The sequence below is a fragment of the Leptopilina boulardi genome, unplaced genomic scaffold, assembly GCF_019393585.1.
Source record: "Leptopilina boulardi isolate dan_hultmark-lab unplaced genomic scaffold, ZJU_Lbou_2.1 LbouV2_368, whole genome shotgun sequence".
Taxonomy (NCBI): domain Eukaryota; kingdom Metazoa; phylum Arthropoda; class Insecta; order Hymenoptera; family Figitidae; genus Leptopilina; species Leptopilina boulardi.
Window position 1 is genome coordinate 2,731,144 of NW_026137938.1, and position 27,003 is coordinate 2,758,146.

Consider the following 27,003-nt stretch of genomic DNA (forward strand, 5'->3'; position numbering starts at 1 on the left):
CATAATTCTTTTTCGTTCTCAAAAAATTTTCGTACAGGAAATGCCTTCACCAAAAAAACCCACATTTATTTCTTTGATTATTTATGTTATCAAAATTTCGTTTCTTTTTGAAATTAGTATTTTTCATTAAAGAACACTGAAAAAAAGGTTCGGTATTGACAACCAAACGTTTGGTTGTTATTTAAGCAACCAAAATTTTTTTGTTGCTTATATAAAACGATTCTACGGAAACTACTCCACGGAAATTCTGTATGGAAATTACACACGGAATTCCGTAAAAATTATATACGGAATTCCGCAAAAATTTCCGCAAAATTTTTGAAACAAGTTCTTTTGTAATTTTGCGAATTTTTTATAAGAATTACACACATAATCTCTATACAGAATTGCACAAAATTTTTGTTAGAATTTCACAACTGTACACTGAAAAAAATTTAGTTAAAAATTAGTACAATTAACTCAAAAATGTAGTTAGAATTTAAAACTAACTACAAAATCTTATTATATCAACTACATTCTTAGTTATTTTAACTACTTTTTAGTAGTTAGTACAACTTTTAAAATTGAGTTGAGGACCTATTGTATACTATACAGGGTAGTTAAAAAGTAGTCAAATCTACTACTTATTTTTTTGAGTGCAGGGTATAGTTAAAAAAGTAGTCAAATCTACTAGTTTTTTTATTGAGTGTATTTTTTACTGATTTTTTTTTTGTAATTTTAAAATAACTGCTGGTGGATACACTGAAAAAAATTAGTCGAGAAATTCAACTGCCGTTAGTTAGTTGACTGAAAAATAGTAACAGTAACTAATTTTTTGGTTACTTTTAACCAAAAATTTGGTTAAAAATGCGAGTAGTCAATTTAACTATTTTTTATAGAATTAATAATTACCTAGTATTGATCTGACTTAAAAATGTAATTGAGTCAACTACAAAATCTCATCGGACCAACTATATTCTTAGTTCTTTTATCTACTTTTTGGTAGTCAATACAACTTTTTAAATTTCGTTGTCGACGTATTGAATAATGCAAGGTTGTTAATAAGTAGTAAAATCTACTAGTCTTTTTACAGTGTATAAAATAAAATTTACGTTATGATCTGATGTTTAGGAATCAAGGTGTCAACCGAACACTTTTAACGAGAAAAATGACCTCTAAATGCATGCCTAAAGGTATAGAATCAAACTTCCATATAATTATATCAAATAAAATAACAATTTTTTAAATTAGTTTTAGCTGTTACTATAACGAGTGATTTAGTTTTAAAAGAAAGTTCAATTTCTCAGCAATTTTTTGTAAATAATAAGAATCAGCTTTTTTATGGTGAAAAGAAGTAATATATTAAAATAAAAATTGCAAACACATTAAATAAATCAGAAATCTAATTGAATAAATAAAAAAAAAATAAAAAAATTTGGAAAACGTTTTATTGACCTCTCAAATAAGTTCGACTAGATATTAATTAATCTTTCATAAATTCTATATATTATATCCACCAGGAACATAATCGTCGACTAGTTTTCGTTATAGTAGCAGCAGTTATTTTAAAATCACAAAAAAATCAGCAACAAATAAAGTTGTGGAATTTTATTGAAAATTTTGTGCAATTCTGTATGGAATTCTTCCAAAAAAAATTCGCAAAATTACGAAAGGAATACTTTCAAAATTATGCGGAATTCCGTATAGAATTTTTGCGGAATTCCGTATGGAATTTCCGTGGAGTGATTTCCGTAGAATCGTTTCACCTGGGTTAAATACCAACCAAACATTTGGTTGTCAATACCAAACCCTTTTTTCAGTGAAACAAAATTCTTTTCACATCTTAAGATAAAGAAAATGTTTAGATAAAATTCCATGCGACTAGTTATTTGATGTTATAAATTTTATCTTTAATTCTTTCAAAGTGCAATGTTATTATTTAATTGCACTGAGAACAATGAGAATTTCATTCCTGTCCCTTGACCCAGTCGACAAATATATTCTTAAGATCATCAGTTTGAGAAAATCAGTATTATGCGAAGAAATCAATTTAAATCAGAAATCAACTTTCTAAGAAACATTGTCAGTTTTTTTTTATCTACAGGTCACGTCATTGACATTAAGAATATTCTTTAGTTTATTATTATTCTTTACAAAAAGAAATTGCTGCGAGTTGTTTAATTCTGTCTTCTGGAACCATAAATTTTGTTTGCTACAACAAATTCGTATTGCTGTAGTCACAAATTTCTTAGTATTACTAATATATATATATTCGTTGGCATAACAATAGAAAATTGTTGTAACGACTTAAAATTTGTTGTATAGCAACCAAACAAAATTTTTAAATCCATACAAAAACAAATTGTGAGAATCTTATTGTTTAATATAGGCAATTTCTTTATTTGGAAAATTTATTTAAGCGTAGTATATTTATAAAGATTGATTGGCTGAAGGTTTTAGAATTAACAATGCAATGTTTCAAGATCATATTACATTGACGATAAATATTGAAAATTATTTGTGTCATAAGAAGTGTTTATTTAAGATATATGACATGGTAAATTAAGTTAAAGGTGTTTTGTCACTCGTAAATTTTAATTTTTTTGAGGGAAAAAAAAAATCGCTCCCGAGACAATCGTATCATTTCTGTAACCTTGTATCTTCTAAGTACCACCCACTTATTGTAAAAGCGCCATTAAAATGCGTCTATTTTATTGCTTCATTTCCATATTGACTATATATATATATATATATATATATATATATATACGCTTTGAATAAGATTGGAAAATAGTAAAAATATTTTTTTTATGGAAATTATTGTTAAAATTAATTTTTTTTTTAATTTTAGCTATTTACCTTTTTTTCTTGTTGAATGCAGCAGTGAGAGTTTCCCATAATTCCTTTCAAAACTACACGGAGAAAAAAGATTTCTTTTATAAAGTAATTTTTACTACTTTCAGAGTAAAACTGGACCAACTCGAAGTTTCTGCGCATCTCTGTCAATTTTTACTCCAAAAATAGTAAAATTTACTCTAGAAATAGTAAAACTTACTACGGAAACAGTAAAATTTACTACAGAAATAATAAATTTTACTATTTTTGGAGTAAAAATTGCCAGAGATGCGCAGAAACTTCGAGTTGGTCCAGTTTTACTCTGAAAGTAGTAAAAATTACTTTTTCTTTTTCTCCGTGTATCGCATAAAAAATATTGTTATCTGCAGAGTAATAAGTAGAGAAGAAAAATCAGAACTTGAATAAACACATTTCTTTCAAACTTTTAATTATAGAAAAATTATATCAAATTTATATACATAATATAGTTTTTTTTAATTATCTATTTATAAAAACACTTTTTCTTGATGTTTTTCTCACTGAGAGAATGAACTTAAATTACAGCGATTGTTAGAAGATAAACCCATTATCGTCAGTTATGATATGAGGTATACAGACTATTCTTATAACTTCAATTAATAAAAAATTTAGGTCAGAGAAAAATTTTGAAATTACTTTTAAATTTTACCGCGCTTTGTTTTTTAATTCAGTCGTGGGCTCATAGATGGAGAAGACTTTTTTTCTCACAAGTAGGATTTTTATTTTTATGATTTAAAATTAATAATTAATTCCCTAAACAGTGTTTGTATTCCAAATTTATTAACTTTTTTTTGTGTCTAGCTTTTTGAAAAACAACAATTTATTGATTATTTTAACACTAGATTTTTTATAATTTATTTATTTTTTTTTTTCAATAAATGAAGAAAGTAAAAAATATTCTTTTAATCTATAAATAATGCAAAGAACTGGTTTTATATGAACCATCTTTTCTGAAAGAAGTTCTATTTAAAACAACGATCTATCATTTTTAAAGACGATGATTTTCAAAGAAAACATGTATTTTTGAAAATGGGTCAAATTTCATAGAATCGCTATTATTATATTCAATATATGATATCAATTCATTAATAAACAATATTATTTATAATAATAAATAATACTAGAGAAAAAAATTTTCCCTCTATTGTGATAAAACGTAACACTAATATATTTATATTTTCTTTTCAATCGTTCGCAAAAAAGAAAAAACAACTATCGTCTCTGAAAATCGCCGTACAACTAAATTGAAGACGTTACTCTTTTCCATTGGCTTTTTCTGCACACGAGACGCAAACTTATTAGTATATGATTTTTTTTTTTTTCTTTTTTTTTTGTAAACGTCGATAAATGTAAATGCTAACATCATCAAAAACTTCTTATGAAACTCTTTACACCTATTAAAGGCGGGCCATTGCCATGTAATAATTAACAAGTTTTTTTTTTTTTTTTTTTTTTTAATCAATTTACATTAAAAAATTTGTTCTATTATTATTATGTAATTAAATTTAAGTATTATTTAATTTTAAAATAAATAATTATTTGGTTCAAGTAAATATTTATTTCGATAATAGTCAAGTAATTTATATTTGAATCAAATTATTTTTTATTTTCCAGTGTAAATTAGAGAATATATTTAAATAAAAATAACATTTAAGTCACACAAAATAATTATTTTACATTTACAGATATAAATTCATAAAATATGAAAGAACTACATTGGCGCGGTGACGAAAATTTGGGCCACTTATCGTGGACCCAAAGAAAGTAAATATGAAACCAAGAGTAAATATTTTTTATGAATCCTTGTGGAGAAATTTCTTCTGTTCCAAGTAAGTTAAAAAAAACAAAATTTCTAAAAAAAAATTATTATTAAACATATATAAATATAAAATTGAATACTTGTAGATGGTTAAAAAAATTAACAAGATGGTAAAAATTTTTTTTTTAAATAAAAATATAAAAAATTACCCACCTAGAAATCTACCTTACCGACTGATGGCAAAACAGCTTTTTTGAAATATGAAAAATATCACATTACCGTCATAGAAATCTACCTTACTGACTGATTGTAAAATAGGTTTTTTTTTAAAAGAAACCACAAAAATTACCGATGTAGAAATTAACCTTAGCGACTGATGGTAAAACAGTTTTTGAATTTTTCTCAACCTTTTCAAAACTGTTTTATCCTCAGTAGGTAATTACCAGTCGTCGGTAAGGTAGATTTTTACGTCGATAATTTTATACTTTCATTTTTTCGAACAAAATTTCTTTACCACCAGTCGGTAAGGTAGATTTCTATGCGGTAGTTTCTATGTAGTTTTTTGAATTTTTCTCAACCTTTTCAAGACTGTTTTATCTTCAGTAGGTAATTACCAGTTGTCGGTAAGGTAGATTTCTGCGTCGATAATTTTATACTTTCATTTTTTGGAAAAAAAATTCTTTACCACCAGTCGATAAGGTAGATTTCTATGCAGTAGTTTCTATGTAGTTTTTGAATTTTTCTCAACCTTTTCAAAACTGTTTTATCCTAAGTAGGTAATTACCAGTCGTCGGTAAGGTAGTTTTCTGCGTCGATAATTTTATACTTTCATTTTTTTGAAAAAAAATTCTTTACTACCAATCCGTAAGGTAGATTTCTATGCCGGTAATTTTTTATTTTCATTTTTCAAAAAAAAAATTCTTTACCATCAGTCGGTAAAGTAGATTTCTATGCCTGTAATTTTTCACTTTCATTTTTTAAAAAATTCTTTACCATCAGTCGGTAAAGTAGATTTCTATGCAGTAGTTTCTATGTAGTTTTTGAATTTTTCTCAACCTTTTCAAAACTGTTTTATCCTCAGTAGGTAATTATCAGTCGTCGGTAAGGTAGATTTCTGCGTCGATAATTTTATACTTTCATTTTTTCGAAAAAAATTTCTTTACCACCAATCAGTAAGGTAGATTTCTATGCCGGTAATTTTTTTATTTTCATTTTCAAAAGAAAAAATTCTTTACCATCAGTCAGTAAGGTAGATTTCTATATCGATAATCTTTATATTTGTATATTTTTTTATATTATATTAAAAAAATAATTTAATAATTAATTTCAGTTAAAAAACTGAAATTTCATATAAATAAAAATAAAAAAAAAATTGGTTTGAGGGTTGATAAATGAAAGAGACAATAATTATCAAAACATGTATAACGATTTTATTGAGAATCTATCCAAGCATGTTAAAATTCACAAAATGCAGGTACCTACCTAGCTATATGCACTAGTATTACAATTAGACGCGCGATATTCATAAAATTGTTCGGTTTATTATAGAAATGGAGCTGCACACATTTAACTTATAAATTTTGAACATTTTTGTTCCTAAGACAATGGTTTTTTTTTTATTTAAATACGTTTCGATCATGTTTATGTATCAAAAAAATTTTGTGACAATTTGACGAAGAATAAAAAAATTTTATGTTGATTAATTTATTTCTTTGCGAAAATGAGGAATAATTAAGAATTTTTAATAATTGTTATTAATCAATATTATTATTATTTTTATTATTATTGTAATTAGTGGTAATAGTGATATAATATAGTAATATATTATTATTATGTTTGTATTTTATAATTTTTTTTAAAAGGTTATATTCTTCATTTTATTGATAGACATGGATTATTACATCTCTTGTCTTATACAATTTTTAAGTAATTATAATATAATATTTTTTTATTCTATACGTTTTTTCATTTTAATAAATGATTATATATATATATATATATTACACTTATATTTTTCTATATTATAATTTAAACATAGTAGCACATATTTCACAGAAGATAAGAGATGTAATTTTCAATGTCCTATCATAACAAATTGTCACGAAATTTTTTAGATAAATCTTATATTTTTATATTATTTTGATTGCCAGTCTTGAAAAATTCTATTATACTTTATTATGTCGGATTTTCTTGAATTTCTTTGCCATTTTCAATTTTTTTTTTTTTCACTATTTATATACTTTCTCTTCATAACAAATTTGTTTGTATAGTTTTTTTTTTCTAATTTCAAAGAAGTTGTAAATAGTTTTCTTTTTGAAACAAAAATTTTTTTAATTTTTTTTTTTTTAATAATTTTATTAAAGATGCCAAAGTGAATAAAATTTCGCTTTAATGACTATTCTATCTTGGAGTCGAAAATTCATTTTTTTTTTTTTTGACATTTTACGAATATGGAAAATATTTATTTTTGCTTTTTTTTTTAAATTCCAATTTTACACAATTTCACCCTTTGAAATTCAAACACTCAATAGTGTAAACACATCGACGACGTGCACGACATTTTTTTTTATGAATCATCCAATCGTTTCCTGAATCGTAATCGATGATAGTTTTTTCGATTTTGTTCCGAATTAAAAATTTTTTTTTTTGCTCTGAAAAAATAATTAAATTATAAATTGGAAGAATTTAAAAATTAATTAATTTTTAATATATAAATTAATACTTTTTTTTTATTCCGATAAAGGAAACGATTGGTGTTTGTAAATCGAGTTAAAAGACCTACGTAAAGGTGAAAGACACAATTGAATCTACAATATATGAAAAAAAAAAAAAAATCACTATTAAATTCCCAGTATTTTATATATATATTTGTTTAATTAAAATGGAAAAAAATTTATTTAAATTTTTTTTTTTCAATATTTACAAGTATTGCGACTAAATGAAAAATATCCGGAAATTTAAAATCGATTTTTTTTTAGTTATACAACTATACGCATTTTACACATATATAGTAAAGATTGATAAAAAATCTATACGTATATATATATATATATATATATTTTTTTTTAATCAAAACCGACACATAGAATTGATTAAGTTTTGTTATATATTTATATTTTTTTATAATATATTTCCTTTTTTTTTTTTTTTTTTTTTGCTGAACTACGACCATTAGGAGTAGGCATCGAGAACAATTATATTACAATTGACTATTTACAATTTTTTTTTCGTTCTAATATTAATTATACAACCTGATTTGCCTCAAACGTTAGAAATTTGAAAAAAAACGAATTTCTTTTTTTTTTTATAAAAAAGAATTGAATTTTCTGTCTCTTGTATCGTAAAACACAAAAACGTTCATTTTTAAGGCTTTGTTCACAAATTCCTCATTTATAATTGTAATTTTATTTAATTTATATTAATTGTAAACTGTACAGTTACGCGATAAAATTAATCCTTTTTTAATATATGTATATATAAGAAAACTTCTTTATTTATATATGTGGGGTCTCATATATTTTTTCAATTTAATATTTATTATCGAGGAAGACATTTTTACAAATAAAATATATTTAATAATTAAATAGTTCATATTCAAATAAAGGATTAATATGATTTTTTAAGAAATTACAAAATTAGATTTTTTTTTGTTCTAGAGAAAAAAATAATATTGAATTAAAAATTTTGAAAAACTAATGAAATCTAATTTTAATAAAAAATTTTATTTAATTAAAAAAATAAGATATTTTTTTAAAGGGGTGATATACAAAAATGAATTTTTAAATTTACACTAAGCACTAATTTTAATTAGACACACAGAACATCAAGTCGAACTTGTATTTTTTTTTTCTTCTGCATCCTTTACGTGTTGCCAGTCAAAATGAATTAATTTGAAAAATCTCATTATTTACACAATAGACAAAAAAAAAAAAAAAACAAAAAAAAAATTGGTCCAGTTTTCGAAATTTTTCACGATGCAGAAGAAATGTTTCCTTACATTATTATCTAAACATGAAATTATTCACATCAAGATTTACAATTGTAAGATTTTAATTATTTTTCATTTTTTTTAATTGATTTTTTAAACAAATAATTATTAATAAAAATTTTATATATAAAAATAATAATAATTAATCATTACCAAAAATTGATCTTTTAGTATAAAAAAAAAAAATTTTTTTTTGTTTGAATTGAAAAATATAATTCTCACATGTAAATCTCGAAATGAAATTATTCAGTTTTTTTTTTTAATAACATACTAAATTAGTTAAAATTTTAGGAATGAGAAAATTGCGATTTAATTTCAATTAACAGAGAGTAGTATATTTTTTTTAAAGCCGACATATTTTATTTTATATAGAAAAAATTCTATACGTAGACACGATTTAGAATATATAATATTTTTTCTGATTATATACTTTTTTATTTACAGTATTTGAGATTCTTAATTATTAATGTCTGAACTTAGATCTACCATCTATAATTATCAATTAATTAATATATATATATATATTTTGGTAGATATCTATATAATTAATTTTCTCAATATTATTCTTATAATTATTATCGTCATTAAATATTTTATAATACAATTTAGTGAATATATCGTAAAAACGATTAAATTCACTTTGTAAAATTAGTTAAGGCTTAAATCGCTATTATAATATTATATACGAATATTATATTATAATAGATAATCTACAGCAATTATTTGCAACATTATCTATTTTGAGGTGTTTGTGCCAAGTTTTTTTTCGACAAAGTCACTATTTTTTTTTTTTTTTAAACACAGTTTTCTGTTACGATTCAATTTTTTTCAATGACTAATATTTATTAATAATAATCTACTCGCGAAAAAGGCTTCGGCTACTTTCAAGGTACGCATTATTTTTTGAGATTATTTTACAATTAAAAAAAGAAAAAAATTTACATTCATACCAATATGATAAATTATTTTTATTATTGTTTTTTATATATACCTAGAAAAAATTAATTTCATATTTTAAAGAAATTTTTTTTTTTCCTCTTAGAGTAAAATAATTTCTGAATTTTCTTTTTTTTAAGAAATTATGATTTTTTTTAAATGCTTCATATTAAAATTTTTTTTTATTAAATCATTCAAATTTTTTTTCAATTTTTTTTTTTCAATCAATTACAAATAAAAGGAGAGACTATGCTTCATTTTTATATGGAGAGGAAATCTAATTTCTTTTTTCTAGGATTTTTTTTTTTCGAAATTTTGTTTTATATTTACAACAAGAATTTTTATCAGTTAACGTAATATTAATAAAGAGTGACAAAGTGGTGAAAAAAGATAAATTTATCGAGTCACTCTACTAATTTCCTATACGGTAGCTCGTTGATCTACTTGCGATAATTTTTTTTTTTTTTTTTTTTTTTTTTTTGTAATAAATTTAAACGAAAATTTTTTTTAAATTATGTGCTCTTTACATTATCAGTTTGCCATATAACAATACGAAATTTTACCTCATTTCTAATTTACCACATTTTTATTGTTATATTACAAAAAAAAAATATTTTTTAAAAAATCGAATTTTTATTTAATTTTTTATTATATTTTATAAAATCGCTAACGAGACAAGAGTTTTCGAACTATATATGATGATTAAACGTTATTAAATTTAATTGTTATAAGGAATAACTTTTTTTTGTAATGATAGATTTTTTTTTAAATATCATCAATTTTTATTAAATATTGATTTTATATTAGAATTTTGTGTGTATAAAAAAAAATTGTCAGTGCTAGTAAAAAGCTTTTTTTAAAAAAATAAGTTTCTTATTTTTTTTTTAGACAAAATAAATTTTTTAAAAATCAAAATTATAATGGATTATTTATAATTAAATTAATTTTTACTGAATTATATATAAAAATTAGAATTATAATTAAAATTATAGTTATAAGAGAAAAATTATATTTAATTTCATTTTTTTTTTTTTTGCAAAGAAAAAAGAAACCACTAATTGCAAATTATTAATATTTCAATTGAAAAAAAAATAGAGTGCTCACTACTTTCAAATTTACAAATAAACTATTAATCTGTACATATCTAATTATTCTACTTCATTATTAGTATTTATAATCACACATATATTATCTTAAAAATTATATTTTATAATAATTTTTTTAATTAATTTAATTCAATTTTTAAGTCAATAATTTGAATATGATGTGAATATATAAAAAAAAAAAATGAAGTAGACATTTTTATTGAAAATTTTTATGCACATATTTATAAAGCACAAAATTTTTTTTTACGTATTTTTTTACACACATATAATCATAAATTGTATATCATATAAATGTGTTATATTAAGGCCTCTTAGTTTCTAACGACAGGTCATCACACTTTACTTTGACCGCTATTTTCTACAATATATATATATATCAAAGCGACATATATTTTTTGACGATGAATTCATTAATATTGGAAAATTAATTAAGATCGGTACAATTTTTTTTTTCTTTTTTTTTTAAGATAATATACATTTATATACAATTATTATTACATTTATTAATGATATCACTGTCAATTGAAAATCATCCCGCATTATATTATATACAATAATGTCGCAGGCTGAGAATCTAGGGTTTGACTTATTCTTTCTTTTTTTCTTTACCAAAATGAGCATTTGTATAAAAAAAAGTGCACTTATTTACAGTTTTATATTTGAAACATTGTTTGCAATTCTATCTATTGCTCTACACTTAAATTTTTTTTTTTTTTTTTTTTCATTTCTTTTTTTTATATATGTAATTCTATCCAATAATGCCTTTCTGGTTATCTATTTCTTTTTTCTTCTATTAGAAATATTTTCGATTAATCACAGAGAGTGCTATAACGAAAATTATGTTATAACCAAACCAAATTTACCTGATATAATTAGGTCCCTTTATAGAAAAAAAAAAAAAAAAATTTGGGACAAGTATCGCTGAATTTTTTTTTTTTTTTTTGATAGATTATCCCCTTACAGTTTTCAGCTCGCGACGCACAATTTTTTTTTGAAAAAGTACCAAGAAAAAAATTTTTGTTTCAAGCTTTTTCAATATGCTCTATACATATATATATATATTATAATTTGATATATACATATATCGCTAAAACGTCAAAATTTTTACTGTACAAATGGATTTCACAAGCAAATATTTCATTTTGAATTTCAAATTTCTCACAAAGAAAATTGCTTTGCAGTGAGAAAAAAAGCAAAAACAATAGATAAAAATTTGTTGTTTTTTTTTTTAATTTAAGTACTCGTCTTAAATATTCTTCAATTAAGTACAGTTATTTTAAATTAAAAAATGGAACCTCAATCTTCGAAATTAAAAAATAAATTTTGCTTAAAAAAAAAATCCACTGAAATTATAATAACTTTCTTTTCATAATATAAATAATAATAATAATAATAATAAATAATTCCATAATATTTCTATAAAAAAAAAAAGTAGGGAAAATTAAAAAAAGGACATGGATAGATGGATATGTGCGCAAACGAAAAAAAAAACTGCAAATAATATAGAAAATACTGCATTTCCTTCTTTTTTTTTTTTTTTTTTAAATTTATTTCAGCATCTTTATTGTTTGGTGCTTCTTGTGCCAGCCGCTTTTTTTTCATAATTGAAGGCAATAATATTACTATCGTGGAGTATATTTGTTTTTTTTTTTTTTTTCTTCTTTTTTAAATTCATAATTATAATATCGTAGTTACAAATTACTTATAGCCTCCACATAATTTTCCTCGATTTATTAAAAATGCAAACTACAAAATTGATAGTGCATATCTTTTTCTCATATTATTTTGTTTTTTAATCGCATAAAATTTTGTGTTACAATAATAAGCAAAAAAAAAAAAAATAATTTTTCAGTTACACTTTTTTGTTTCGTAGTTGTGATAACTTTTTTCTCAATTTTCAAAATTTAATATGTGTATGTGTCTTTAAAATGCCCGACTGACCAGCTACAGTGAGCTACAATATTTACAAGCCACATTGTTAAGTATCATTGTTTTTTTTTTTTTTTTTCTTTTTTTTTTATAATTATTATTATTAATAATAGGAAAACATAATTTCTCTTTCACTCACTCTCTTTGACACATTCATTTTACAATTAATTTCATTAATTAACTTAACTATCATCGGTAATTTTCGTACAAAAAAAAAAATAATTTGCAATTAAAAAGAACCGATTCAATTTCACAAAACTTGGCTTATAACTTTTTTTATTAATTAAAAAAGTATTTTCTTTTTATTTTGTAAAATATTTTTTTATTTATATAAAAAAAAAGAATTATTGGTTTTTTTCTCGAAAGTTAGTTTTGGAAATTGAAGTACATATTTATATAATACAATGAGATCTGCGAAAGATGTGAATCTCATCGTGAAGTGAAGAGGTAAAAAATAAGGTAAGAAAAAAAAAATGTTTCTAAATTTAAAAAAAAGGAAACTTATGAAAAAATTTAATTTTTTTTTGAAAACTACAATTACATATTTACACGCAAGTAGAGCAAAATATTTAATGATTCCAAAAAAATAATTACTCTTCACCCCACGAATTATCGCATGCGATTATCTTACAGGGAGAAAGAAAGTCTAAATCCTAATTATCGAATTATTATTATTACTATGTTTTTCATTAATAATATTATTACCATTATTATTATTCATATTATTATTATTATTATTAATATTATTATTATTATTAATATTAATATTATTAATATTATTATTAATATTTTTATTATTACTATTTTCATTAATATTAATAATGTTTTTATAATTATTATTATTTTATTATTACTAATATTATTACTAATATTATTGTAACGGCAGCTTTTGCTGGCTATCAATAGGAGAGGGTAACGCTTACTGGCTGATGGATTATTTACAAAACTCCTTGTATAGAAAGTCACGTTCCCATTTTCCTCCCTTTTTTTTCCTCCCATCTTACTCATTTTTAATTGTACTTTTTTTTTATACACTTTGTCTCACTGATTCGCGAGTTTCTCTAACTGCAACTTCTTTACATTATTATTATTATTATTATTATTATTATTATTTTTTGAAATCCCATTTGTAATATTTACGAAATGTACAATTTACATTTTATGGACGAAACTTGACAGAAGTAGCAGCATGAAAAACATTTTTTTTTTTTTAACTCTCATCTCTTTTTTCCTTTTTTCTTCATTTTTCTGTTAAAGAAGTTTCGTTCATTCAATTAATTTCAATCTCAATCCAATTAGCCTTGCATTTTAGAAACAAAAAAGAATTTTAAAAATAACAATGATAATTTTTGTTTTGGCAAAAAAAAAAAAAAAAAACTTTGAGAATTCTTTTCAAATTTGGAGGCCGTTAGTCACATCATGCCTATAATATATATATATATATTTTTTTAATGTTTATTTTTACCTATTGTTTTCCATTTTTTTTTTTTAATTCTTAAATTAACGAATCGTCATGGATTGAAATTTTTTGTTGAGAAAAAGAAACATTTATTTTTTTTCCCATCAATTTTGTTTAATCTAAAATATAAATTTACAGAATTTTCCAATTATTTATTTTTACCTAATGACCAAATTTTTTTGCAAGTCAATAAAATTAAAAACAAAAATTTTTTCTCCAAATTTTCTGAATAATTGTCATTTTTTTTCACAATTATAATTTGACAAAAATAGTAAAATTTTATAAATAAAAGAGTAAATTTTGATGAATTATTGTACAATTTTTAATTACAAGAAGCGTTAATTAAATTATTTACAAATTTAATAATGTCGCTTAATTGGCAAATTTTTTTTTTTTTTTTTTGAAAAATATAATTTCGTCACAATACAAGAAATTAATTTTTTTGAATAACATGTGCGTGTGATATTTCTCAAGAAAAAAAAAAAAAAAAAAAAACCACTTTTTTCTCCCTGTAATTTCGCACGTGATTTCTTTTAGTTATTACTTTGTTCAAACCATTCTTAAAAAATAGAAAAAAAAAAATTACTTAAAACAATAAATTCATTTAAACTTAGATTTATTAATAAATCGAGCCGAAAAAATATTAACGGCGATCTCTTGAGCCTTGCTGTACGTAAAATAAAAGATGAACCCATCCGCAAATTATTATTATTATTATTAATTATTAATATTATTATTACTATCATAATTATTATTATTATTTCTATTATTAATAATATTATTGTACATGTGACCCGCTTTTATTTTTTTCTGTTCATGAAATTAAAACTCATATATTAACAAATATATATACATTTGCGTAAAATAATCCGTTATTCATTTAAACTAAATAAATTTGTTTTTTTTTGTAACGAATTATAAATATTTATTTGAATAATTATTATTCGAGTCAAATAAATGATATTTATGTGAAAAAAAAACGTTTAGAGTTTAATATTTGAAAATAATTTGATTTTTTTTTTTCAATTTATTTACTGGCGTTATAAATCCCAGGGGGATTGTAAAAATTATACTTAAAATTGGCGGATGCGGATGGGTTTCATATACATGAAATCAAAAAAATGATGAGACCAAATTAAACTTAAATTTCTATCTATCTATTAATTACAAAAATTATACACTCTTGCAATTAACTCGATGACTTCTTAAATAATAAAAATTAATCTAAAATCACACTCAGAAAGTAAAAATATATATGTATATATCTACAGTTCGTTCCAATGTTGGACTATAATTAAAAATCAAAGAAATTTCGATTTTCATATTACAATATTATGAAGGAAAAAAAAGTCCCTTAATTATTATCATTATTATTAAGTCGACAACCGATTTTTCATTTTTCTTCTTAAATTAATGTTTTTTTTTCTTTTTTTTTTTGTTTGTTTAAATTTGCCAAATCATTGCGATAAATTTTCTTATATATTTTTTTTTTATTTTTTATTTAACGGCAGTGTTTTTTTTGTCAAAAAATTTGACTTTTACTATCGTCCTCGACTTGATTTATTATTATTTTTTTTTTTTAAATAGGAATTGCACGTTCCTATAGTAAGGATTTTTAAATTCAATTACTAAATAAAAATTGTTCTAAGTTTTCATAGATTAAGGTTCCCCCTTAGGATTCAAAGTAAAGCAAAGCTGCGCGAAACACAAATTTCTAGATTATTATCTAGAAATAATCACAATGTTATTTAGAACACATTTTGTTTGTTTTTTTTTTTTTGAGTTCTTTCACGTAATTTCAATTTTCAAGAGTTATTAATAGAAATAAAAAGAAAGTTGTAATTTAATTAATTGAATAATTATGTTATTGAATTGAAATTTAATATTAAATCCCATTTTTTCAACAAAAAGTTGTCACTGGAAAACAGAATTATTTGTTAATTTAACCAAAAACAAGAAAAAAACTTTTTTTTTTGCTTAATTCTTTTAAAATCTGATATTGCACGACATAAAAAAATTAATCTAAAATCACATTTTAAACGTTCGGCAGTGCTTTACTTTGAAATCGTTCATTAATTGGAAGGCCGCATAATATCCTTATCTAGTCGTTCACAAAATTGCGAAAAAAAAAACGGTAATTGCATTCAAATAAGAATACAGCCTTTAATTATTTATTTTGTCGAATGTCCATCGGCTTATTTTGTACAATATCAATGATTTTTTTTTTTTTCAATTCTTATCCCCCTCATTTTTTACATTTTGCCCTTATTTTAAATAATAATAGTCATTCATTAGTATAATACATATTATATTGATAAATTACTATTTATCTTAATTGTAATCAAAAATTTACAAATTTCCCACAATTTCTGACTTCAATTACATTTCAAAAATGGAAATAATTTTTTGTCAGTTGAGAAATTAATATTCGTCTAATAGTTAAAATTTAAATAAATTATTTAATGTAAATTAATAATTTAGATTTTAAACAATTTTTATTAACATACTCAAAGTTGAGTTTCTTTCTTTTTTTTTTCTAAAAATTCTGTAAATTCATTGTTTTTTTTTTCTCATTAAAATTATATGTCAATGTCAAGTAAATTTTGAGTATTAATTATTTAACATGCAAATCAATTGGACATTTTTCTTGCTTTTAAATTTAAAAAATTTAATTCTCCAATTATTTATTTTTTAATTTAAATTTATTTATTATTTATAAAAAAAATCGTCAATTATTTTTTCTTCATCTTTTAGAATCAAATTAATTTTATTGATTCACTTTTTCTTATAGAATTATATTTAATAATTCTTCTGTTTTTTTTACAAGGGCTTATTATTATTGCAAATACAAAATTGTGAATAAAAATAATTATTCAGAAATGTAATTGAAGTTAGGAATTTTTTTTTTTTTTTAAAGAGTCAATCAATTTTTAGCAAATTACAATTGGATATTTGTCCTCAAATTCCCTTTTTAAAAATCGTAAAAAAAAAAAAAAATGATGGACCTACTTGGTTTCATAATGTACACAATGTATCATTTTTTTTTTTTCGTTTTGTATTAAGATCAACACGAATACGTGCTTCTTAGAATATAATTACTTGGCCTCGTTCGCCACTGTCGTGGAAAGTTGATTAAATTACAATTCAATTGATTTAATTACAGATTGTTCTTCCTTATAGATTACAATTCTAACTACAGTAGTCTTAATATTTGACGTATGCAATTAAGATCAGTGGAGTTTTTTTTTTTCTTTTGTTTGTTAATTACATTATAAACACATCAGGCAAGCGATATAATAATAATAATTATTAAACTCGCTGTGTTCCTTTTCTCTAAAAAGAAAAGGAAAGAAAAAATTATTTACCAAAAAAAAAAATATTTTCGAATCACTATCAATTCGATTTAAATAATAGAAAGATAATTGTCAAGGTGTACCAGGCATATCCACCTTTAGTACTCACAGTCATTAAATGCCAGCCGTCTTTGTGATTTACAAAAATAAAAATAAAAATAAAAAAAAAAAAAAAAAGTAAATCTAAAAAACTGGCCCTCTCACTGTCGAGATTTTCTCGTATTTCTCTCCCTTTTTTCCATTGTTTCCCCTTATCAACTAATCATTCAGCCTCTCGCTTATGTCTCTCGAAAATATTCCCTATTTTATGTAATTGTCTATTTTTTTTTTTTTTTTTTTTTTGCATTGTAGTTTTTTTTCGGCAAATTGCATATTTAATTAGCTACGTTTCTCTCCTAAAATTCGTGTTTTTTTTTTTTAAATCAGCTAGTCGAAAAATTTTCAGGCTACATTGCTCGGCAGTCTATTGTCTCTCTTGGCTTATTCTTCACAGTTTTTTATATATATATATATATATTTTTTTTTTTTTTCTTGAGTCGTCCAAAAACTTTTTTTTTGTGTGCGCGTCGACGTCCAAGATTCGCTTTTGGAACAAGAAGACTGCAAAAGACGATTCGTGTCCAACTCGAAGAAGCTTTTATTCCCATTGATGGGGAGACGGTGGCAATTCCGAAGGATGCGCCACTGTTGAGCTGTAAATGTTGAGTCACAAAAAAAACATTAGAAAATTAATTTTTTTTTTAAATTTATTTTATTTTTAAAGCTTTTTGTTATTTGTTTTTAGTTATATGAACAAATGCAGATTAAAGAAAGAAAGAAAAAAATAATTTTTTTTTTTATATGCTTTTCGTGAACAAACGTGATTTTTATTTGGCAAGGAAAATTTAGTATCTTTTAAATTAAATGAATTTTACTTTTCTGTGAAAAAAAAGAAAGATTCGATACTGCATTTTCCTTTTAAGCAAAATTAAAAGAATTTAAATTTTATTTATTTATTTTTTTTTTCAAAGTAGGTACTTTATTTTTGACTAAATGAAAATTTCAAATTCTTTCAATTTGCTTAATGATTTTGGTGGAGTGAATATTTTTTGGAATATGATGCACAAAGACACACAAGGAATTTCATCTGATTTCCATGCAGCTGTCAGCATATGTGACAGCTTTTAACAATCTGGATCATTTTCTCCGATTCGTCACTTTTCTAATACTTAGTTTATACTTAACTTTAGCGTAGGGCAATCTCAAAAGCTATATAACGCTGATACCACAAAAATTTCTCTCAAGTTTTTTGCTTTGCCAAGGATTTGTTGAATTTTCAATAAATTTTAAAGTGAAAATTATTAAAATTTAAAAAAATCAATATAGAAAATTATTTGAAAATTTCTAAAATTAAAAATAAAATTAATATAATTTTTTCAATTTTTTTATCAGTGTTTTTTTAATTTTTAAAATATTAAATTGTTTTCAATTATTTTTGGTAACTATAGTTATAATAATTTAATATATAATGTTAAAATAAAATAAAATTCAAATACTTAGTTTTATTATAAAAAAAAACAAAACAAAAAAATATTGTCTTAGCAAAGCAATTGAGATTTGGAACATTCCAGGAAAAAGCAAAAATTCAAATTACTATCTTTTCTTACTTTTAGCTATTGAAAGCACTTTCAAGAATATATTTACCAATTGCACAATAAACAAAAATTAAATAACAGTTCAAAATTTAATTATTAAAAAATACTTTATTTTTAAACAATTGTTTGTTTTATAATTAGAAAAAAAAGGAAAAAAAATTAAACATTATTAAAAAATAAAAGTTTTGATAACAAATATTAATTTAGAAAATTAGAAAAATTTTATTTTATGCTTCTATACAATAGCAAAATAAGTAAAATTAGTGAATTTTATTCAAATTATTTACGTATTTCTAATTAAAAAAAATTTATTTAATTATTGCAGTAAATTATTTTGTTTAAATTTTCTTAATTTTGATTAAAATTTTTTTTTTTCTACATTCGGACATAAATTATTGGAAATAATGTATATAACATTACCATACAGTGTAACTTTTCTGTTTAATTTTTATTTTTTATTAAAAACCGAATAAAAAAATGTTTTTTTTTTCTTTTCCAAATGAAAATTCTAACAATTGATTTTAAAAATTTATTTCATCCCAAAAATTATGAAAAAAAGAAAAGTATTTTTCGAATTTCAATTTTTTTTTATTACAAATATTTCGCAAAATAAAAAAAAAAATTTGACATAAAGGTCATTATTATAAACATAAAACAAAAAAAATTTTTTTTTTAAATATTTAATGAATAAAATTTAATTTTGAGTTTTTTCTTTTCCATGGAAGGTCCATTTTATTCTATATAAATAAAGTGTAATCTAACTACAGGGATTGGGAGGGGTAAGTTACAGGAGATGATGGTTAATACCAGGCCTATCGTGGATTATCTATTGGGGGGAGCGTTCATTTATGGAATTCAGAGGGGTTTTTTTTTGGGGCCACTATTTATAACGAGGTTAGTATCCAATGGGGGGGTACTTGAGCTAACGAGTACCGCGGCGAGTATTTTGAGCTCGAGATAAAAAAAAAAAATAACTGAAGGCTGCATGGTTGATCAGGCCTTCTAAAACGCAATGACACCCACATGTTAATGAAGAAGAAAAAAATCATTCAATGAAAAGCTTTTTTTTTTTTTTTTTTGCATTATTTACATGTTCTGTGATGTGAGAAAAACAACAAAGCAACGAGTCCTGCATTCGTGTTAATAATCAATTTACCTTTAATACATATATACATTTTTTGCCAAAAATTTTTTTCTTTTATCAATTTTTTATCTCAAAATTTGTCAAACATTTTTTACATACAATTTATTGTTAATAAAAAGAACACTCTACATAAGAATTTTTTTTCGAGAAAAATAGCAAATTTGTAATTTTTATAGGAAAAAATATTTGATCAAAATTTTGTTTAGATGGAAATTTTTTTTTTTTATTAGTATATTAAAGAACCGACTATTTTACACGTGTATAGAGACATTGATAAACTTTTGTTTCATAAAAATATCAATTGTTAAGTGTTTCTAATTTCTGTTGATAATAGAAATTGAAAAATATTGAAATTTACAAATTTTTCAAAATAGAAAAAATGGAAATAATTTCAAAGTTTGCAACTTCTATTGTTATTATTATTATTATTATTACAAATTGTTATATTTCGTTTAGTAAGAAAGGAACAAATTTTGTAAAATGTAAAACAAAAAAATTGATAAAATTTTTTTTCTAATGTAGCAAAAATTTAATTTTTTTGATAGAAAGTGTTAAAATTATTCTTCTTGTTGAAAAAAGAAGTTGTAACGACCCTTATGAAGATAGAAAAAGACTCTGTAACATTAATATTTTAGTGTTTTAAAAATTCTCATGTGCCTCTCGTTTAAAGCGGACTCGTTCGCCATTCAAAAAAGAAAAAAAAAAATAAAACAAAAAATTCTTGACTCTGTACAGCACAAATAGAAAGAAAGATGATAAGGATCTATGTTAAAAAAGAAACATAAAAAGATAAAGTTTAGTTTAAGTACCTCTTAGCGAGGTTGTGCCGACTTATAGCTGTTTCTCGGTCAATCGGTTTCTTTCAGGAGGAGACGTAACGATCGGTAGTAGTAGTAGTAGTAGTAGACGATAGTAGTAGTAGCTGACAGTGGCAGATAGCTGATTCGGTAGTGGCAATGTGTACATATACGCGGCGCACGGTGCTGGGATGGCGGATGTCTTGCTCTAACTTGACGGCAGTAAGCAAGACAATCATAATCAGTAAAAAAAAAAAAAATTCGTTAAAGTCTTCGAGGTTCTGGCTTTAAAAATTTACTGACAAAAAAAAAAATGTCTTGTACATTTTTAATAAATTATTTTAATTTCAAAATCATTCCCCGAGGGTTTAATTAATTTACTTATTTGGAGTTCAAAGTAGTTTTTTAAATCTTATTTTTCTCTTTATTAAAAAAAAAAAAAAATTTACTTAAACCCTAAGATTGAAAAAGTAATTTTAATTATTAGTGTTTTCATTTTCAGATTTAAGATAAGTCTTAAAAAATTGTCTGAATTCAGACGCAAAAAATTTGTTACAAAATTTTCCAATTAGTAGAATAGTACAAATTGACAGCCATTTTTGACAGTTAAACTCGTGAACCTCGAATTGGATATTTGTCAGGAAGGGGAAAAAGCATCACATACAGATAATAATTTTTAATTATTGAAATATAAAAAATTCTTTTGTAAGCAAATCTCTCAATTATTCAAATAATTATTGTTTTCTCAAGCTATCGTGCCTGTCAGTGACCGATCATTTTTTCAATTTTTTTTTTCTTTTTTTTTTAAAGTGAAATCGCGTTGTGATATTTTCCTCTCGAGCAGTCAATATTTCAATGATGGTCGTCTCACTTAAATGATCGTCATCATATTGATCATTATCATCATCATCTAACGAGAAGGATGAGAATCGTGAGAGAAAATGAAGGAGAGGGTAGGGGGTAAATTTAGTATATATTTGGCGAGGAATTGGTTATCATAGGACTTAGGTAACGGTTGTTTCATATTTTTTTTTCTCAGCAGAGGTAGTCGATAAAAATTGATCGCGAGAAATCGTAATTATCGTGACTGGCCGACAACGAGCTTTTTTTTTTTCAAATCTTACCTTGCAAAATTCTTGAATGCCGCGGACTGCGGATTTATACAGAGTGGTACGCGCGACGTATTAAGTTGCTCCGCAATAAATTTGTGCATTTCCTCTGTAACATAAAAAATAATTGTCAAAAATTATTTTATATTTTTTTTTTTGTAATTTTTACTTCGTCAAATTTTGATGTTTTTTTTATTAAATTTGACAAAATTTTTTAATTAATTACAATTAATATCTAATGGAATAAAAATAGATTATCAAAAGTAAAACCACATTATTAGAGTTGAAAACAAACTGACCTTTCACCTGATGCACGCTCGTGAGCTTTCGCTCCCAGAAATCATCAAAAGGATGCGACGTTGCTGGCTCAAAGTCCCCTGTGTACTGCCTCATACCAGCACTCGTTGTGTAACAACACGTGCACATACACGAATGATATCTCAGTCTTCCTTCGTCTAGATACGGATGAGCCAAAGCGTCCACCACCGTGATCCTTTTGTCCTGCAAACAAGAATTCGAATTTCAGTTTCAATATTTTCACCAATAACACTTGTGACATTCTATTCTTTTTTCCAAGGCGCATGACTATCACATAAAAAAAAATAGTAGAAGATTAAAAAATTAACAAGATGGTAATAAATTCTGAAAAATCAAAAACATAAAAAAATTACCGACACAAAAATCTACCTTACCGACTGATGGCAAAACAGTTTTTTTTAAAAATCAGAATATAAAAAATTACCGACATAGATATCTACCTTACCGACTGATGGCAAAACAGTTTTTTTTTGAAAAATGAGAATATAAAAAATTACCGACATAGAAATCTACCTTATCGACTGATGGTAAAACAGTTTTTTTTGAAAAAATGAGAATATAAAAATTACCTACACAGAATTCTACCTTACCGACTGATTTTTTTGGAAAATGAAAATATGAAAAATTACCGACATAGAAATCTACCTTACCGACTGATGGTAAAACAGTTATTTTTGAAAAATGAAAACATAAAAAATTACCGATATAGAAATCTACCTTACCGACTGATGGCAAAACAGTTTTTTTAAAAATGAAAATATAAAAATTACCGACATAGAAATCTACCTTACCGACTGATGGTAAATTGTGAAATTTTATTGAATTTTCAAAACTTTTACCAGCAGTCGGTAATTACCGTCAGTCGGTAAGGTAGATTTCTGTGTCGGTAATTTTTATATTTTCCAAAAAAACTGTCTTACCATCAGTCGGTAAGGTAGATTTCTATGTCGGTAATTTGTTTTTCATTTTTCAAAAAAACTGTTTTACCGTCAGTCGGTAAGGTTGATTTCTGTGTCGATAATTTTTTTTATATTTTCATTTTTCATATTTTGACTGTTTTACCATCGGTCGGTAAAATAGAATTCATTTTAAATGTATATATTTTTTAACATTCTATTGACATTTAATTTAAAAATTAATTATTTTTACGAAACTTCTTGTACGGTTTTAAAAATAACAGAGACCGAGAAAAAATGTTTTAAAAAAAATGTTTAAACGCAAAATATAATTTAAAAAGAATCTTACGGGATCGAAGACTAGCATCTGGCAAAGCAAATGTACGGCCTCGTGCGTCGCTTGGCTGCTGAGGGTGTAAAGAGCCGTGAGCGAGGAAGGTTTAGGGGCGCGTCTCAACATATGAGTTCTGGCTCCCTCACAGGCGTACCTCATATCCTCGAGGGTTGGCGTTCCCAGCAATTCCGTGATCAGCTCCAACTTCACAGTCAAGAAACAATGATTCATTAATTATTTTCACTCGAGTGTCATTGCGTCGAGCTATTATTATAAATTGCTGCGTGAAATTTTATATATTCAGATTATATTTATATATATATATTTAAATGGCAACAATATGATATTATTTTATCTATATAGATAAAAAAAACTTTATTTCATTCAAATATCTCGATTACTTGACTATTATCAAATAAATATTTACTTAAACTAAATAATTTTTATTTTAATTAAATAAATTGTATTATAATAAATTAATTTTGACACAAATAAATATTTATTTGATAATAGTCAAGTAATCGAGTATTTGAATGAAATAAATTTTTTTTTTTTTTATCAGATAAATGATATTTTTTTCTATTTTGGGTTTAAAATTAGTCATTTTACTCTCTAGAGTTTGAATATATAATTATCATTGAAATCGTAGAGAGTAAAATATAGGTTTTCTATTTATTAGAATTAAATAAAAAAAAAAAAAAAAGAATCTTTGATATGAATAAAATATTTTAAGTTTAAAAAAAAAAAAAATTACCTGCAACACGGGACTTTGAGCTTGGAAAAGAATTCTTCTTTGTAGAAGTTCACCGAAAATACAACCGACACTCCACACATCAACTGCAGCCGTGTAATGTCGTGCACCCATTAAAATTTCCGGTGCTCGATAATACTGCGTCACTACCTCCTGGGTCATGTGTTTCGTTTGGTCTGGTTCTTCAACTCTCGCCAGTCCAAAATCACAGATCTAAAAATTTTAATTCAATTAATACAATAACAATTGATCATTCTTATTAAAATTATTATTTGAACATATAATTATTGATATAAATATATAAATTAAAATTTTAAATAGAAAAATTACCTTTAGGACACAATTACTATTTACTAAAAGGTTCCCAGGTTTAATGTCCCTATGGAGAATCCTCGCAGAGTGAAGATATTTCAGACCTGTAAGCAAAATAAATAAATTGATATAAATATTTTGTTTTATTATTTAATAAAATATATTTGAGTTAAATATTTGTCTCACAGCCTACTAGCCTATTTATTAAAATTTTTTATTTAAATGAAATAAATTTTTTTTTTTTTTTCAATGTACAGTTTTAAAATAGCATCAAACCCAACGGTTTAAACAGTTATTTGATTGCTTATGATAAAATAAAAATATTTTTCCCCTTTGCATTAAACATAGCCTTAAACACGAGGGTTTAAAATATATATATATATATATATATATTTTAGTACCAAAGAAACGAGAATTTTCAGCTTCACCTATAGAGAAAATTCAATGCTTCCATCCTTCAGTCATTATTCAGGAGAGATTATCTCTCGTTTAGGTGAAGCGAGAGAGTCTGTCGAGTCGACTGATGTTCGTTGCTACCTCGAGAGAGTATAGTCACAGTCAGAGAGTGGAACAGAGCACAAGAAGTGCTATACTCTGACGGGGATGAATATATATATAGTGGGCACACGCGGTGGGGAATGATGTGGCTTGCAAAAGGAAAATAGGGTGTGTGGGGTATATTGGCACAAGGCAGGGGTAATCCGTTCCCTATTCAATAGCAGCGCCTCAAATGCAGCACGTGTATATATTCTACATATATATATGTATTTATGTGTGAGTGTATGTGTAGTTTCATCACATTCATCTCCTATATAGATGATTATATATGACATTGATGCATTTCCCATTGTTATTCAACTGCATATGTCAGTCGAAAAAAAAATCCAATGAAACACGATTTTTAATTCGTTACGTTTAAAAACCATTTTACACATTTACTTGATGCTCCAAACTATACATTTCAAAAAAAATTATTTCATTCAAATAATCGGTTACTTGCGAATCAAATAAATATTTACTTGAACCAAATAAATTGTATAAAAATAACAAAAAAAAAAAAACAACTCAATTTTTATAATTTAAATTAATTTTAAAATGAAAAAAATTATTTTATTCCTTATATTACAATGTGACAGGAAAAAAAGAAGTGAAAATACATTGACCTCGTGTTTAATTTTAAAATGCATTCAAGACGATAATGACCTCTACTTATAAACAAAGAGCTTTATAAGAGAATGATAAATTGTTTTCACCTTGCCCACCACCTGTTTAAATCACTTTACCTATCGAAGAGTACATCACAAAATACATGCGAATTACTTAACTATAATAAATAACCTTACGGATTATTGCAAAAAAAAACAAATAAATTAAGTATTTAATAACTCATTAAAATCGTTTTTGTATAAAGAAAAAAGAAAATTACGATTTATTAATCGTGATTTTTTATTATTATTATTATTAGAGTTATTATTTTGAAAAAATTATAATTAGTTTACTCTATGGTTTTAGAATATAAAACCCTATTAATATTAATTTTACCTTTCCCCATTTTTTTTTTTTTTTTTGCTGCGTTAGGGAATGTGAAACTATAAATTCAGTTTATTGGTTGATAGAGTGTATATATATATATACTTTGTGAGTGGCAAAAGAAAAGTCTTCTCAATTGGAAATAGAGGAGGGAAAGAAGAAAACTAACGTCAAGACAGTAAATGAGCTCTCACAAAAATACATCAAACCCCAAGATTTTATGTTCAACTCTATACCATTTCGGGTTCACCGCACCCTATTTTAAATTTTCCTTACACTCAGAAAACTAAATTCTATATATCCCAAGATACACGTCAATTTTCTCGTTAATATCAAAAAAAAAGTTTAATGTAAAAAGTTTATTTTAATTTAATTTTTATTTTAAAAAAAATGAAAATTTTTTTCTAAGTAGGTAAAAAATGTTTTCAAATCGATTATATATATATAAAATTTAGAATATTTTTTTTAATGCAACAATTTTTATTATATATTAAAGAATTATCTGATTATTTAAATTATCGATTTCATCTCTACGAAAATGTCAAGTCAATATTACAAGAATTCATATACCATGAGAGAATATATATATAATGGTCTGACTGAAAGCAGGACTTAACTCCTTTTAAGTAGTATAAGTAGACCTTTGACGTCAGACTAACGGCACATAACACGTGTCTTATTCACTTCTCATACTATTCAATTATAAACTTCTTTTTTTTATCAGATTTTTAAAATAAGAAAAAAATTTATCTAAATCAAAAATTTATTTATTTCATTAAAAATAATATAATGAAT

At 23.9% G+C, this 27,003-nt stretch overlaps 1 protein-coding gene and 1 long non-coding RNA gene across 3 annotated transcripts in view; one reads left to right on the forward strand and one right to left on the reverse strand.

Annotated features, from left to right (window-relative positions):
* LOC127287367 (uncharacterized) overlaps positions 1 to 4,680 on the forward strand; it is a 66,275-nt gene extending 61,595 nt beyond the window's left edge. Inside the window, exon 3 of the long non-coding RNA XR_007843871.1 lies at positions 4,539 to 4,680. This is a non-coding gene — a long non-coding RNA (uncharacterized LOC127287367). The remainder of the gene's footprint in view (positions 1 to 4,538) is intronic.
* A 1,339-nt stretch (positions 4,681 to 6,019) lies between these two features.
* LOC127287368 (serine/threonine-protein kinase NLK) overlaps positions 6,020 to 27,003 on the reverse strand; it is a 91,984-nt gene continuing 71,000 nt past the window's right edge. Inside the window, exons 5-11 of one of the 2 annotated variants that reach the window (XR_007843872.1) lie at positions 24,697 to 24,782; positions 24,370 to 24,579; positions 23,631 to 23,819; positions 22,367 to 22,568; positions 22,083 to 22,176; positions 20,971 to 21,170; positions 6,020 to 18,075 (exon numbers count right to left, since the gene is read on the reverse strand). Coding sequence is in view for 1 of the 2 variants with exons in the window: in XM_051314254.1 (XP_051170211.1) it covers positions 18,021 to 18,075; positions 22,083 to 22,176; positions 22,367 to 22,568; positions 23,631 to 23,819; positions 24,370 to 24,579; positions 24,697 to 24,782 (836 nt within the window). In the remaining variant the exon portion in view is untranslated. The remainder of the gene's footprint in view (positions 18,076 to 20,970; positions 21,171 to 22,082; positions 22,177 to 22,366; positions 22,569 to 23,630; positions 23,820 to 24,369; positions 24,580 to 24,696; positions 24,783 to 27,003) is intronic. The other variant, XM_051314254.1, reaches the window with a different exon arrangement.